The 14049-nt window shown below is 46.4% G+C and overlaps 1 protein-coding gene across 1 annotated transcript in view; it reads left to right on the forward strand.

The window, feature by feature from the left end:
• LOC148022761 ((S)-coclaurine N-methyltransferase-like) overlaps positions 1 to 14049 on the forward strand; it is a 75436-nt gene that overhangs the window by 48166 nt on the left and 13221 nt on the right. Inside the window, exons 2-5 of the mRNA XM_087695685.1 lie at positions 1651 to 1759; positions 2568 to 2792; positions 3121 to 3220; positions 3590 to 3700. Coding sequence (XP_087551811.1) covers positions 1651 to 1759; positions 2568 to 2792; positions 3121 to 3220; positions 3590 to 3700 — 545 coding nt within the window. The remainder of the gene's footprint in view (positions 1 to 1650; positions 1760 to 2567; positions 2793 to 3120; positions 3221 to 3589; positions 3701 to 14049) is intronic.

Below are 14049 nucleotides of genomic sequence, written 5' to 3' on the forward strand. Positions count from 1 at the left end.
TCTGTGATGCTGTGCTGCAGTAGTCCTCTGTGTATAATGAGTTGGGTATCTTTGTTTGCAAATAACTGTGGTGCAAATTTCACATCTGTCAATAGATTATGGTATAGCTCAAACAATCAAGGACCATGAGAGTTAGCTTGCTTGCTTCAATCATTCTTTAGCTGACAGAATTTGCCTAGCAATTGACTTCTACATTTCTACAAGATGTAATTCACTTCTTCTGGAAGTTGGAGCATTGCTATTCCCTTAGTGGGCTGGACAGTAGCAAAGAGCTGAATCGATGTAGAGTAATTCCTTGAAATTGATCCTATTGAATGTTACCAATGCACAAGAACAAGGCTCCGACATTGCACCCTTCAATATCCCTTATCAGATGGCTATTGGTTCCACGGTTCTTGGATTTGCAAAAAAGCCCGGGAGGGGGGGGGGGGGGAGGGTTTCAAATGGCCATAATATTTGTAAAAATTACACGGCGCAAGGAACAGAATCTGAGAAAAGAGATAGAGAGTACACAACAAATAAGAGAATAAAAAAATTATTTAGCTCCAAACAATTGATACAAGAATGGCTCTGTTCACCTGTGCGCTTCCATTGTGAAGTTTAAATGGCGATCTAGACAGAAGATAGGTGAAGAGCTTAAGGCTAGCTGGAACAACTCTGACTAGGTGAAAGATAGATGATTGATAGCTGTGAAGGGGTCTAGCCTTTATAGCTTGTGAAAGGGGTCATGATGGATGACCTTCCATATGCACATGTGTTTGTTGACCTTCCATGTGCACCTCCACTAGTTGGCTAGGGAATATTCCCTTTACTATTGGCTAGGGCCCCTGATAACTCCCTTACCTTGCAACTCGATGCAATGTGCCTTGAGTTGCTACCAACTTAACTACTCTGTCTAACCCAAAGATTAGACCCACAACGGTCACCTTTTTGCCATCTAGTCACATAGATCTCATCTGACATACAAGTTAGGACTCAACCAATATCCAAGCTTACATATGGCTTCTCCTCATAATGGGGGCCTTATAACTTTGAGCACCATGGATCATTGGTGGCACCTTATGAGGGTGGGGCATTGAGCATATCTAACAATATCTATAAGATAGAATGATGGAAGGCAAGGAGGGAGGATTTGAAATATGCTTTTCTGTGAGCTGTATGCATCTTTCTTTTCTGGCGATTCAGGCCTTAAAATGTGCTTTTCTATGAGCTGTATGAATCTTTTTCTGAAAATTCTTTGTTTGTATGATATCTCTTGTTTCTTGAGCTTTGTCAACAAAATGCCACAGGTTTGCTCAAATTAAGTGTACTCTGTGTAGCTCAAAAGCTGGAATATTAAGTAAGTGCATTATCAAAATAATTTTTACAAAATCTACTGGATGGTATTGAGTATACAAGCTAATATGCTCGAAGTCTCTTGAAGAATGTCTCCCATGTCGAACCTTATACTCATTGGCTTCACTATAAGCTGTGCCTGTTAGGCAGGATAAGGAGTGTTGCTTCTCATGCTAGTCATTACTCGTGACAATTTCACAGTGAGAGCTATATCACATGGGATGACAATTGGTTTATCTGGAAAATTTGGCTGCGCACAACTAGCTTTGCAGCTTTTTGCAATGATTGGCATCTCATGGACAAGTAATTTTGCAGCTTTGAAGGAATTTCCAATTGCGGTACACACTGATGCAGCCAATGAACAGCATTATGAGGTGCCAGCTGAATTTTATCAATTAGTGCTTGGCAAACACCTCAAATACAGGTTTGTCTGTCTCATCTCTCTTCTTTTATCTCTAGAACTTTGATGTATCTGTGTTTGTGCAGTGTTGTGACGCGTCACCGTAAAGCGATCACATTACATTTTTCTTTGTCAGGTAGCATTTTAGACCTGCACACTTGCTGTAAGTGCTATGCAAGGACCATGATTGTTGTATATCAGTGCAATATATATAACTTATTGGGTTAAGCATGGCAGGAAAAGAATTTAAGCCAATCTCTGTGCAAATTTCCTTTTGGAAGGCCTAAAATCTGGCATGCAAACTTGAACGTGTTGTGCTATTAGGAGTATTCAGGTGTATGTTCCATGCACATGAGTAACCAGAGATGTGTGCATTTGGTAAAAGGTAATTAAATGCAGATGATCCCTTGGGAAATGAATTAAATTTAAAAAGATCAAAATGAAAGAAAGACAATGATAATAAATTATTGCCAATTTTTGGTTCACAAGATCAAAATGGAGGATTTTATCCCTCAACCTTAGTTGAAGTTAATCATTTTTGCATTAAGCCTGCACACCCCAATCTAGAGTGGAAGGTGGGCCATTTAAGATATGCTTTGTTAGGACTTGACCTTAGGACTATGCATGATGGCTGGCTGACTAAAACACACAGGTTGGACTTGTGGTCATTCTTGCAAAGCACTACCTTCAGCTGAAAGACTCAATTTAAAAACTGTATGGTTTATCAGGTCTGTACCAGTTTACTGATTTGCTATTAGTGAACCATGAGACAGCTTCAGGTAGGAATATGTCTATTTGATTCTTAAGCCCTCAAACCTCTACTTTACTGCAGCTGCGCACTTTTCAATACGAAATCATGTACACTGGATGAGGCTGAGGAGGCAATGTTGGCACTTTATTGTAAAAGGGCACAGTTGAAGGATGGTCAAACTGTTTTGGATCTTGGATGTGGATGGGGGTCTTTGTCACTTTACATCGCAGAACATTTTCCAAACTGCAAAATCACGAGTGTTTCTAACTCAGCAACACAAAAGAAATTGATTGATGATGAATGCAGGTATTTTTTTCCCTATGGTTAGATGATATGAAGATCTGTTTAACATTAAGATGTTTGTCAAAGCATCTCTCAGATATGCAATCTGTCATTTTGAGTTGTTTCATGTTTCACCTCTGTCCTCCTCTCTTATTGATCATCTTAAGAAGGCTAGTTTAATTCTCAAGGCAGTAAAATCTGAATCAAGTCTGGGACATGCAACGGAACAAACTGTGTAGTTTTTAATCCTTTCATGATTCTGTTCACAATTCTGTAGGGTTTGAATATACAGACTGTGGTTCTCCTGTGCAGACTTCTGTCATTGTATGAACACTTTTGAAATGAAATGCAGGAAATGCTGCTTCTCCAACATATCTGTTATCACTTGCGACATCAACACATTTGAGGCAGGCTCTACTTTTGATCGTATCTTCTCCATCGAAATGTTTGAGGTTGTCACAGGATCACCAAAATCCATACCATTTCTACAGGACTTGCATGCTCTTATCATATGAAAGTACTCTAGCTAGGCACTTAACACTTCATAAATGACAAGGATAGAATAGAATTTGGTGTTTGGTGGGACATTGTGGAGTTGAGGCCAGATTTATAGGGTGTGGATTAACTTGCCTTCCAAGTTCCCACTCTAGTGACCACAACTTTCTGATGATTCTTTATCCAAATCCACACAATTTGTTATTTTATGAAAATGAATTTGGGCTGTCTGCTGTGGTTTGTTTTTGTGTGATGAATGAGCTATTGCATTAGCACTTGAGCTAATTTTTATACAAAAGTATAACATTATATGGACTTTGTTTCAGCACATGAAGAATTATGAAAAGCTCTTACAAAAGATTTCAACATGGATGCATCTCGAGAGCCTTCTGTTTATTCATATATTCTGTCATAAAGTTTTTGCTTATCACTTTGAGGTGAGACTGTAATTCTGCAAATACCGATTTCCATAAAGCTCGTGTGTATGAATTCTGTGTTATGATTATCGAAACACTTAACTGAACCTGTTGGACTGTAATTTGTCGCTACTGTGTTGCAATTCGTTACTGGTAAAGCCTTGTCAAAGGTCAGTCTAAATAGCACTTCCATTGATTGCCTTGTATGTCTATTACAAGGCATGCCTAGGAATGTGAGAATCCTTCTTTTTAGTGCATGTCTAAACGTGAATTGGAAGAAAATTAAGCCAAGTAGTTTTGAGAGCTCTGATTAATCTGCACCTGAAATCACACATAAATGTTTCCCATATGCCAAGCTGACTTGAGATCCTTATTGTGGGCAAAACTAATTCGATTCGTTTTTGTGATTGAGTAGGCAGGCTCATTGAACCACCATGATTACTTTGGTTTCTTGTTTATGGAATGACCTTTACGACAGCCTGCATTTCCCGCTGCAATCTCTGTTATGAAGGATGGAAACTCATCATTTTTAAGGCCATCACCATTGAGTACTTTTCATTGTGAACTCTTCCATTGTGAGGGTCCAAAGCTTGATTTCTAGTTCTTCTTCTCTCTTGAAACCCTAATGTGCAGCAGCCATACCCACAATTGAGTGTTGGAGACAACTTTTACCAATCCTTAGTAGATCAGCAAAATCGTACCTGAGAGCTCATATGAGTCCAGGATGGTGCTGATCTTAATCTTGAATTTCCAGAGAGTTGGTTCCTTCAAGTTTGCTTTCGTTGAGGCATGTGGACGGAGTTTTGCAGTGTCTATACTGCCACTTTGTCTGCTACTGTTCTCGACATCATTCCTTGTCTTTTGTGCTAAACAAAGCTAGTTGCACTTGCCCTATTTCTAGAAAGAAAGATATATTGACGTCTACATAAGGCCAATGTGGCCTATGAGACAAAATCTAGAGTACATCCATGTCTAATGTCATCTCATCAGTAAGGTAAAGATAACATTACAAATAAGTGGGTGGCCTATGAAACAATACTGAAAATAACTATACAATGGGACTATACTAGGGTTGAACCATGTGTAGTGTTGTTCCATCGATAGAAAGGAAAAGGAAAGGAAAGGAGAACCGGATCTAATAGAACCATGTACAAAAGTGTGGTCGAGACTATGGGCTATTGCTGATCTCAAGATCTGCACATGATCTCAGCTAGTTGCTTCACTGATATGCTTGGTGGTGAGTCTTTAGTGTCTCGTGATAATGGCTCTAATCCGATTGTGGTGTGGCCTCCTCGGACGTGGTCCTAGTAGACGGGGTCATTGTGCTCGACGAAGAAAAATGGCTCTATCCAATGTGACTCCACGGTGTGGCCTGTAAGGTGTCTGGCGGGGTGGCTCTGTCTCACAGTAGTACAGTTCGGTGCCTCCCGAGCCCCAGGAGGAAAAGACCTAGGCATCTCTGGTCTTCGTACTCCATGATGCGACGAAGGGGTCCAAATCCATCACGAAAGAGGCAGTGGTACCGTCCTCATATGTCATAGTATATTGTGTGTAGTGCTTCTCCGTCTTCGGCTCTCGACCACAAAGCTGGCAAGTCCCATCCTCTGCTAGGGTATTTGTCCATCTGCCTGTCTCCATTTGAAGCCTATGTGAGGAGATGCAGATCTGTCCGATAGCAACCCGTACGCTATGGGAGAGATGGGTGCCCATATATGCTGGCCGAATAGTGAAACCATCATTAGAGAGACACAAGAAATGACTCCTGTAGAACTCCATCCTCGATCCTAGAGGGAGTGGTGGATGGATCCATGTCCTTGCTGTCTCAATCCTCAAGATATCAGCTCTGATCACGTGGTTTAGCTTTGATCGGATGAGAGAAAGTGTAGGGCAGTCAAGGCTATAATCCAAAGGTGAAAGACGGTCAATATCCAAACCATGTAGGCTCATCCATATAGCCATCTATTAAAACCAACAGTTCTTCTCGCCTCCTGCTGCTAGTTGTCTAGATGAGGTTAGTGCCAATCTAGAGTATCTATGGTGTAGAAGTTCCCATAGTTTGTGCCAAAAGGTCATTGCCTTGAAGAGTACCTCCGTAACTATAGGTGTTGCCCCTAGCTCTGCTTTGGCAATGGGATGTGGGGTGGAGGGCTTACTCCTAATCATGCGTGCTATCATCATGATCAATGGCCTTTCCATGCTATCCTAATCATCATAATAATCCCTTCCTACTCCAATCTGCTCAGTGAGTGGGCTAAGACGCGTGTGGTAGAAGCTGCAACCCCATACCTCTGCTCCATATAGTAATGTAGGTGTGACTAGGGTGTCAAAAAACCAGAGTTTTGTGCGGGGCTCTTGGAACTGTATGTGAGCACATTGACTCTCAAGTGCCCCTAGTACTGCGTATCCACTTGCTAGACGTGCCTCTAATGCCCCTCTCAACGAAAAACGTGGGCCAGAGAAGGTGACTCCCAAATAGACATATTCCCTCACATGTTCTGGTATGTCTCCCCCAAATGTGAACTGGTACGTCACCCATGCTGCTGAAGTATTGAAAACTATGGTTTTGGTCTTCCCAAGGTTCATTGTGAGGTCTAGAGAAAGCATAACGCAACAAATAGTGACAAGAGAATCTGTGTAAGAGAGAACAGGATAGAGAAAGGTATATTATATCAAAGCAAAAGATGCATCAAATAGCTACTAATGATGTCAATGGTTGCCCTCTGAAGAGGTTTGATGATTTGCAAGGCCTGCAATGGAGTTTTAGAGCTGTTGTACTGTTGCTTTGCCCACTATTGTTTTTGCCATCATTCCTCGTCTTTTGTGCTAAACAAAGCTAGTTGCACTTGCTCTAATTCTAGAGAAAGCATAATGCAACAAATGGTGACAAGGGAATCCGTGTAAGAGAGAACAGGATAGAGAAAGTTATGTTATATCAAAGCAAAAGATGCATCGATTAGCTGCTAATGATGTCAATGGTTGCTCTCCTAGGAGGTTCGATGGTGATCTAGATAGATTTTGGATGGAGGATAATGAGTTAGAAGATGAGATCATGCAATGCAACAAAGAAATAATCCATGTCTATCTATAGGGCTGGAGGTAGCAAGAAAGGTTTTGTGAGATGAGGTCGTTCAATACAACGGGGAGACATAAATCATGTCTATAGATAGCTGCCAACAATGTCAATGGTTACTCTCCTAAGAGCTTTGATAGTGATTTGGATAGATTTTGGATGGAGAACAATGAGTTCGAAGATGGGAGTGCTCAATATTATGGAGACATCATCCATAGCTATAGATAGTGCTGGAGGTTGGACAATCATACTGGCATAGGGAGAATGTAATCAAAGATCACTTTTAACTAGATTCAACTAACCTATCTATCACTTCCCATATATATTAGCTCTGTCAAAAGATGACGTACCAGCGAGATAGTAGGGTTGGCGGGGAGGAACACGGAGTGAACTCGGAAAACATGGAGAAGAGAAGAGAAGAGAGAAGAAACTCTGATGAATGGAATGATGAAGTTCTGAATCATGGAGTGAATGTGATACAAGGGAACAAGGGTGCTGTAGCACAAGGAAGATGATGAAGACAGCCACGAACCATGAACTGCAATGTCCTCCTAAAGGGGTGTGAGGGTAGTGGAGAGGCTAGAGAGAAGAGGTGACAGATTGAATGAATCAGCCGTGAGGAATGAATGAGAGAGTGGCCTATAAATAGGCACAGTCAGTCTAGAATGGCACCCCTTTTTGGGGCTGCAAACCCTAGACACAAAACACAGAAATGCAAAAACGCAAACTGCAGGTGAAGGGTGAAGGGTTTCTCAACAAGCTTAGATATTTCAAGCAATAAAATATCATGGCTTAGATAGGCTAGGGATTCTTTAGGGAGATATTCCATAAGATGGGCAAAAAATAAGCCCTTCCACTCAATGCAAAGGTAGTTCAATTTTCTACTTCTCTACTTTCATTGTGCTTGGCCTTTGGGAGTTTATCTAGAGATGAGTATGGTACATGCATGTGGTTTACAATGTTATTTTGAAGAGACCCAACTTTTTGAGATGCTAATAAATCCATTGGGCCATCTTTTGGGTAACAATAGGATCGCTGTGTGTGTGTGTGTGTGTAGGGGACCATACCTTGGGTGTGCAGCCAATGGTGGTGGTGAGCTCATATGTTTACTTGGGAGTCACTTTTATTGCCACATCAGGCCACTTCTCCCTAGTGTAGGCAGCATGAGATCATCTCACCAAGGGATATGCATCATTGGCGCTTTTAATGAGACAATGCCACTAGACATACCTACAAGAGCCATGCATGACACGTAGCAAACCCTCGGTGCCCTAGAGATTCTTGGAGTAGAGTTTGCTACGACATCCATGGAGATAGAGGCCCTTTTCCAGGTCATCACTTTTATACAACATGTACATGGCATGACGTTTGACATGTTACCATGGTGGGCATTGGAGGCCTCTAGATGGATGGCCTGTTAGGGATGTGAAAGCTCATGGTACTTCCAAGTGGAACAATTGCTGGCTATTTATAACATCGACATGATGAGCCTACCTCCCTTCTTGTATAACCCCGACTCGCCCTTCTAGTATAACCTTGACTTGCCTAGCTCTCTAGAGAGAAGATCATAATCATCAGGTAGGACTTGTGTCAAAGACACATATAGGACATGGATGACACCCTAGACTCTTGCCACAAAGATGCAGCACTATAGAGACCTTTTCATGATCCTCATTAAGGATCGGTTTATTACTAGACCCTTGTACATGGATTGTTACATACTACAAACCATGGGAGTTACCATAGGCCAGCTTAGAGTATCGTCACACTAGCTGGAGATAGAGACAAGCGAGGCCTCATGAGTATCTAAGGAGGAGAGGATTTGTTGACTATGCTATGAGGAGGTGGAGACAGAATAGCATTTCCTTTATAGATGTAGTGCCTAACCTAGAAATAAGAGAAGTATCATATACTGGTATAGGAGCAACAAACTATATTTTTTTTTGCAAGTAAAATGTGGCTGATTATATTACTAAAAAAAACTGATTACAACACAGTGCTCATGCTCAACAGACTAGCTGGAGCTAATGCAAAGTCACCAATACATCATGTATACAAGCCTCTCAAGGCGGTCTGGGGGGGATGGAGGCAAGAAGCCATGGGGGGGGGGGGGGGGGTATATCGCCAATTGGGGCTACTTGCCTGTATCACGAAGAACAGACCCTGGCCGCCCCAAGTACGCATGAAGTGACCACAGAGCTCCTGAGGAGACCTCGACTCACCCTGCACTCAATCCCATCGGCCGCGAAGGGAGTGGACGATGGAGGTCCAGATCTCTGCTAGCATGTGTTGAAAGTCTCTCTCCGTCGAAAGCCGCCTGACACTGTGCCTTCCATATATGCCATCCAGTAAGACTCCCTATGATCTCCCATACCTCGGAGCGGTCTGCTATGGGCTTCAGTACTAGGCAGATGGGTAGAGCCTCCAGACCGACCATTGCGCACGACCTTGCCTCGATCATGAATATCGTGTCCTGCATCCCGGCCTCATACAAAAGGTGACGGCCCTGGCTGACTGCCTGCCAACAGAAAGCTCCCCATGAGATACACCCAAGGCTAGGTGCTATACGGCGAAGGATGCAGCATGCCCCTCTCCACACGAGCTGCGCCTCCTCACATGACCAAAGGCAGTGCTTTGGGCTTTCCAAAGGCTGATGTGTGCAGCGCTTACAACCTCCCTCCTGCATCTGGGCAAGCCAGCTTTCCACCGCCAAGTCTCCATGCGCCACCGGCCATAAAAAGTACGACACCCTCCTCGGCCTCCAACTATCCCATAGGCGGCGCCAGAAGGTCTGTCGGAAGGGCTCCGTGATGCTGTGCTCTGCCCAGCGCCTGTTGCGTGATGGCGCTCATTCCATATTCTCCTACATCAATACGTGTCTGCCAATCCTGGCAGTGTACTCTAGGAACCTGGGTGGCTTCTTGGCGACCGCAGAGGCCAGCCATAGCCACTCTCTTGGATCCCACTCCAACTCATCAAGTGGTCTACCCTCCCAGATCCAAAGGCGCCATTCCCTGAGCTCCTTTCAAAAAACATAGGGGTCCAGTTGCCATGTCTTCCCCTAAAGGCCCACCATCCGAATCCTCCTCCACGAAAGGGTGGCAATCCCCTTATCCTGCTGCCCTCTATCAAGGACCAGACGTCCCCCCTCCCGAACGGCGAAGAAAGTCCCCTGCGGGGTGCCGCCCACTGTACCTGCCACTTGAAGGGGGATGCCTGCTGGTAAAAACCAAGCCACCCATATGGCTCTCGTATCGGGGGAGCAAGCCACTCCGGAGGTGTTACTGCGTCTATCTCCATTCTCCTCAACTCCACTTCTCTTTGGCAGCATGATACTCGCTGCAACACCTCCTCGTCTGCCATCCTGTACACCTCCCGCCATGTCCTGACGGTACGAGCCGGGCCGGCCTCCCACCCACAGCCCACTGGATGTGGGAACACTCACCTATCTATGCCCCTTGCCGATCTTTGACTTGGGGGTTTCACATCACTGGCTGACGGTCTATCTTTTCCTAGTAGTCTGGGGGGCTTTGGATAAGGGCCTTGCGGAGATCCTGCTACACGAAGAGTAAGCTGCGAAGGAAAGGTGATCTGGGAGGCGTGATCTGGGCTGATGTGAAGATCCATCTCAAGGACAGCCTCCACTCGCCGCCAAGCCTCGGTTAAAGGCCCTCCTGCAATAAGACCTTCCAGGTCTACCCTCCTGGTGTGAGACCGCGGACAACTAGCTTGCCCAAGAGGGCCATACTCTGATACTCTGGGTCTATGATCCCAAGCTCTCCCTCTGACCTATGTCGTATGATGGTCGCCCATGCCACCTTGGCCTTGGAGTCCCTGGAACCATCAGACCCTGACCAAAGGAAATTCTGCACTAGGCGGCGAAGCTGCACTATGCACGATGAGAAGAAGCACCAACACGAGGCGATGCACCAGGCCGTCGCTAGGAGAACCTGGTTGACCATTAGGGCTTGTTCGGCTAGTGAGAGGCGAGCCGTGCTCCAATAAGTTAGTTTCCTCCGAATAGAATCAAGGACAGGAAGAAACTACAAGGCAGGGGTGATGTCGAGTCCCACCTGGAACCCTAGGTACCGGACGGTCTGCCCTCTGCTCACCCATCTAAATCCCAAGTGGACGGCCCACTCTGTGCTAGAGTCCGTGTCTGTGAGAAACCAACCGACTTTTGCCAGTTGATATTCGCTCCTGCAACAGAACAGAACACGTCAAGAGCCAGCCTCACTCTCTCTAGCATCAACTCATCATCCTCTATGTAGAGGGCTGTATCATTTGCGTACTCTGAGTCTAACAACTCAGTCTCCTCTCTCATTGGAAGTCGGAGGCCGCGTAATCCGCTCACACGTGACCTGAGGAAGTGAGACATCGCCTCTATGAAGAGGAGAAACAGGTAAGGGGCCAGGGGGCAGCCCTATCGAACCGATCTCTCCAGACGAAACTCCTCCCCTCTTGTTCCGCCTATGAGAACCCTGCTGGTGGCCGATTTGAAAAGGGCCGAGACCCCACGAATCCAAACTTGGGGAAATCCCATCCTCACCATGGTGCCCTCTCGGAAATCCCAATCCACCCTGTCATAAGTTTTCTCGAAATTCAAGAGTAGTACGGCCAGTCTTTGCCCACTGTGCTGAGCCCACTCTGTTGCCTCAAAGAAGGTAAATACATTGTCTAGGATGCTCCTATCCTGGACAAAGCCTGTCTGTGTGTCATGGATAATATCTGGAAGCACGGAGCGAAGTCACCTACCAATCATTTTTGCCAGTGCCTTATAGGCCACTGACAATAAGGTGATCGGTCTCCACTAGGAAAGCTCCAACTGGTCTCCCCCTTTGGGGAGAAGACTGATAAGGCCTGCGGAGAGACTCCCTGGCATCTGTCCTGAAGTAAAAATCTCTTGGAAGGCCATCAATAGGGGGTTCTTCACCACTTCCCAATAGTTAGTGAAGAAGGCTCTAGAGAGGCCATCCTCCCTCGGGTATTTCTGCCCGTCTTGTGTATGAAAAGCCTCCTCTAGTTCCTTCTCTGTGAAGGGGGCAAGGAGGGAGCGTCCCATCTCCTCTGTGGCGAGGGACAAGATGTGATCCCATACCTGCTCTCTACATCTCTGTCCTCTAGCTGAAACTATCTCCTACTGGAAGAGGCGCGTGTAATGGTCGGTGGCAATCTCCATCACCTTGTATGGGCTAGAACGAGACCTCCCATATTGACCCTAAAGGCTACGTATCTGCTCTCCTACGGTGCAAGGCTGATGCACTTGGAAAAACTCCCTGCACATCGTATCCCCCTTCTGCGTCCAGAAGGCTACTAAGGTTCGGAAAGAAAACTCCAAGCGCCTGTCCTCTAGGCCAGCAATGGTTGCACGTACGCGCACCTCCTATGCGTGGAGAGTGGGATCCCTTGGTGCCTTCTGTAATAATCTCTGCGTGGCTGCAAGGTCCCGCCAGAGTGCTCTCTCCTCCTCCCAGCTCTATTGCCTGGCCTGTATGGCTGCCTCTTGGCAGATTCTGCTCGACTCTGCTAGGACCTCTGCAACCTCCACTACAATCCGGTCCCTCTTGCCCCACTCTTTAGTCCAAATCTGCTCAATCTGTCTCGTCACCTCCTCCCTCCTATAGATCGAGTCAGGGATCCGACAGGATCTTGTGTCTAAGGCAGATACTGGGGGGTCAAGTGTTAGGAGAACCGGGTAGTGATCGGACAATGTGGTGCATGCTAACTACTCAATCTAGCCTCCATGAGAGTCTCCCCACTCTCCCACATAAAACCTGTTCAACCTCTCCAGTAGGGCTCCACCTAGCCGCTTGTATCCCCAGGTAAAGTCTAACGACCTCTCCCTCCTGTGGAAGGTAGGGTCTCTCCAGGCATCACGTGCTCCAATTGCCAGCAAGAAGACCTCCCATGCCTCCTGCTCCTCCCCAGCCATGCCTTGGTAGTTTTTGCCTCTGCCTTGTTGGTCCTCCAGAGCCTCTAGATTATTGAAATCTCCTCCAACAATCTAGGAGTCCACCTCTGGGAGTCCATCCAAGATCTCCACCCAGAACTTGCTGCGTGCCCTAACCTCCGTAGGGGCATAGATATTGAGGACTCCAAGGCATGAGTCCCCGATATGCAGTCTGAACCATAGAACCCTCCCTGCCACTATCGTCCCGTGGTTTCGTACACAAGCGGTGAGACTTGGGCCAATAGAGGTGCAAATGCCTCCACTCTTGCCATGGGCACCTATAGCATGCTCCTAGTAAGTGTGCGAGCTGCCTGGAAGCACCTTCCCTGCCCGCTGGGCCTGGGTGGGGGTGAGCTTATGCTCCTGTAGAAGTAAGATGTCGATTCGTTTGGCCAAGCAGGCTGCACCTCTTGCTGAACAATCAACTTCTTGGAGCCACGTGCCCCACTGTAGTGAAGGCTGTTCACGTTCCAGGATGCTAGGTGTAAGCTCCTGGGGGAACCTGTGACTGACCGAACAGGCATCTGTTCTGTGTGGAGGTTGCAGATGAGGAGAAGAAACTGTGAGGCATGCAAGTACGCTTTGCCGCCGGTCTAGACGACGAACTCCAATCCCCCATGGGTGCCCTCGGTCGGACCATAGGGGTAATAGATGCTCCAAGTGGTACTATTAGTGCATCTATCAGCCATGTTGAGAGTCGTGACTCGGTGCATTGGTAGAAGCGGGCCGCTTGTGCCAGGGGCCACTGGATCACGTCCCTCAAAGCTCTCCATTGTGAAGGGGCTTGAAAGATAATGCTCAAGTGTGGGACCTCGGCACCAGTCCACCAGAGTTAATGCCCATCATGCACCCAGGCCACTGCTGTGCGAACAATGCTAATCCTTCATCTCCCATCCACTGGGAGATGTGATCCGCCACTTGACTCTTCAACTCCTCCTCTATTTGTGTGGTCGTCCACTCCCCTGAGTGGGAGGACTGAAGAAAAAAGACGTAGTTTGGTTCATCCGGTGGTGCTAGTAGATGGGCCTTGCCTCTCCTTGACTTACGAACCACGAAGATCCCCACCTCTAGAGATAGTGGGAACTCTCCACGCTTTGTAACTCTCAGGTATAACCATGGGCCACTGCGGAAAAATTCCTGTGGCAACAATTGTGCCTGTCTCAGGAAAGTGTGCCGGGCGGCAAGGGAGAATGAGCTAGTGACTGTATGGGAGGGGGAGGATTGCTGGTGCGAAGAGGAAGTGGGTGTGTGTGGCTCATCGCCTCCTGCGGGAGGATGGAGGGTGAGGCTGGGAGGGACCACCTAAATCGCGTGTGGATCGGGGGGGGGGGGGGAGGGGAATGAGGATCG

The sequence above is a fragment of the Lygodium microphyllum genome, chromosome 16, assembly GCF_053477565.2.
Source record: "Lygodium microphyllum isolate KBCC chromosome 16, Lygodium_microphyllum_v1.1.10, whole genome shotgun sequence".
Classification (NCBI taxonomy): domain Eukaryota; kingdom Viridiplantae; phylum Streptophyta; class Polypodiopsida; order Schizaeales; family Lygodiaceae; genus Lygodium; species Lygodium microphyllum.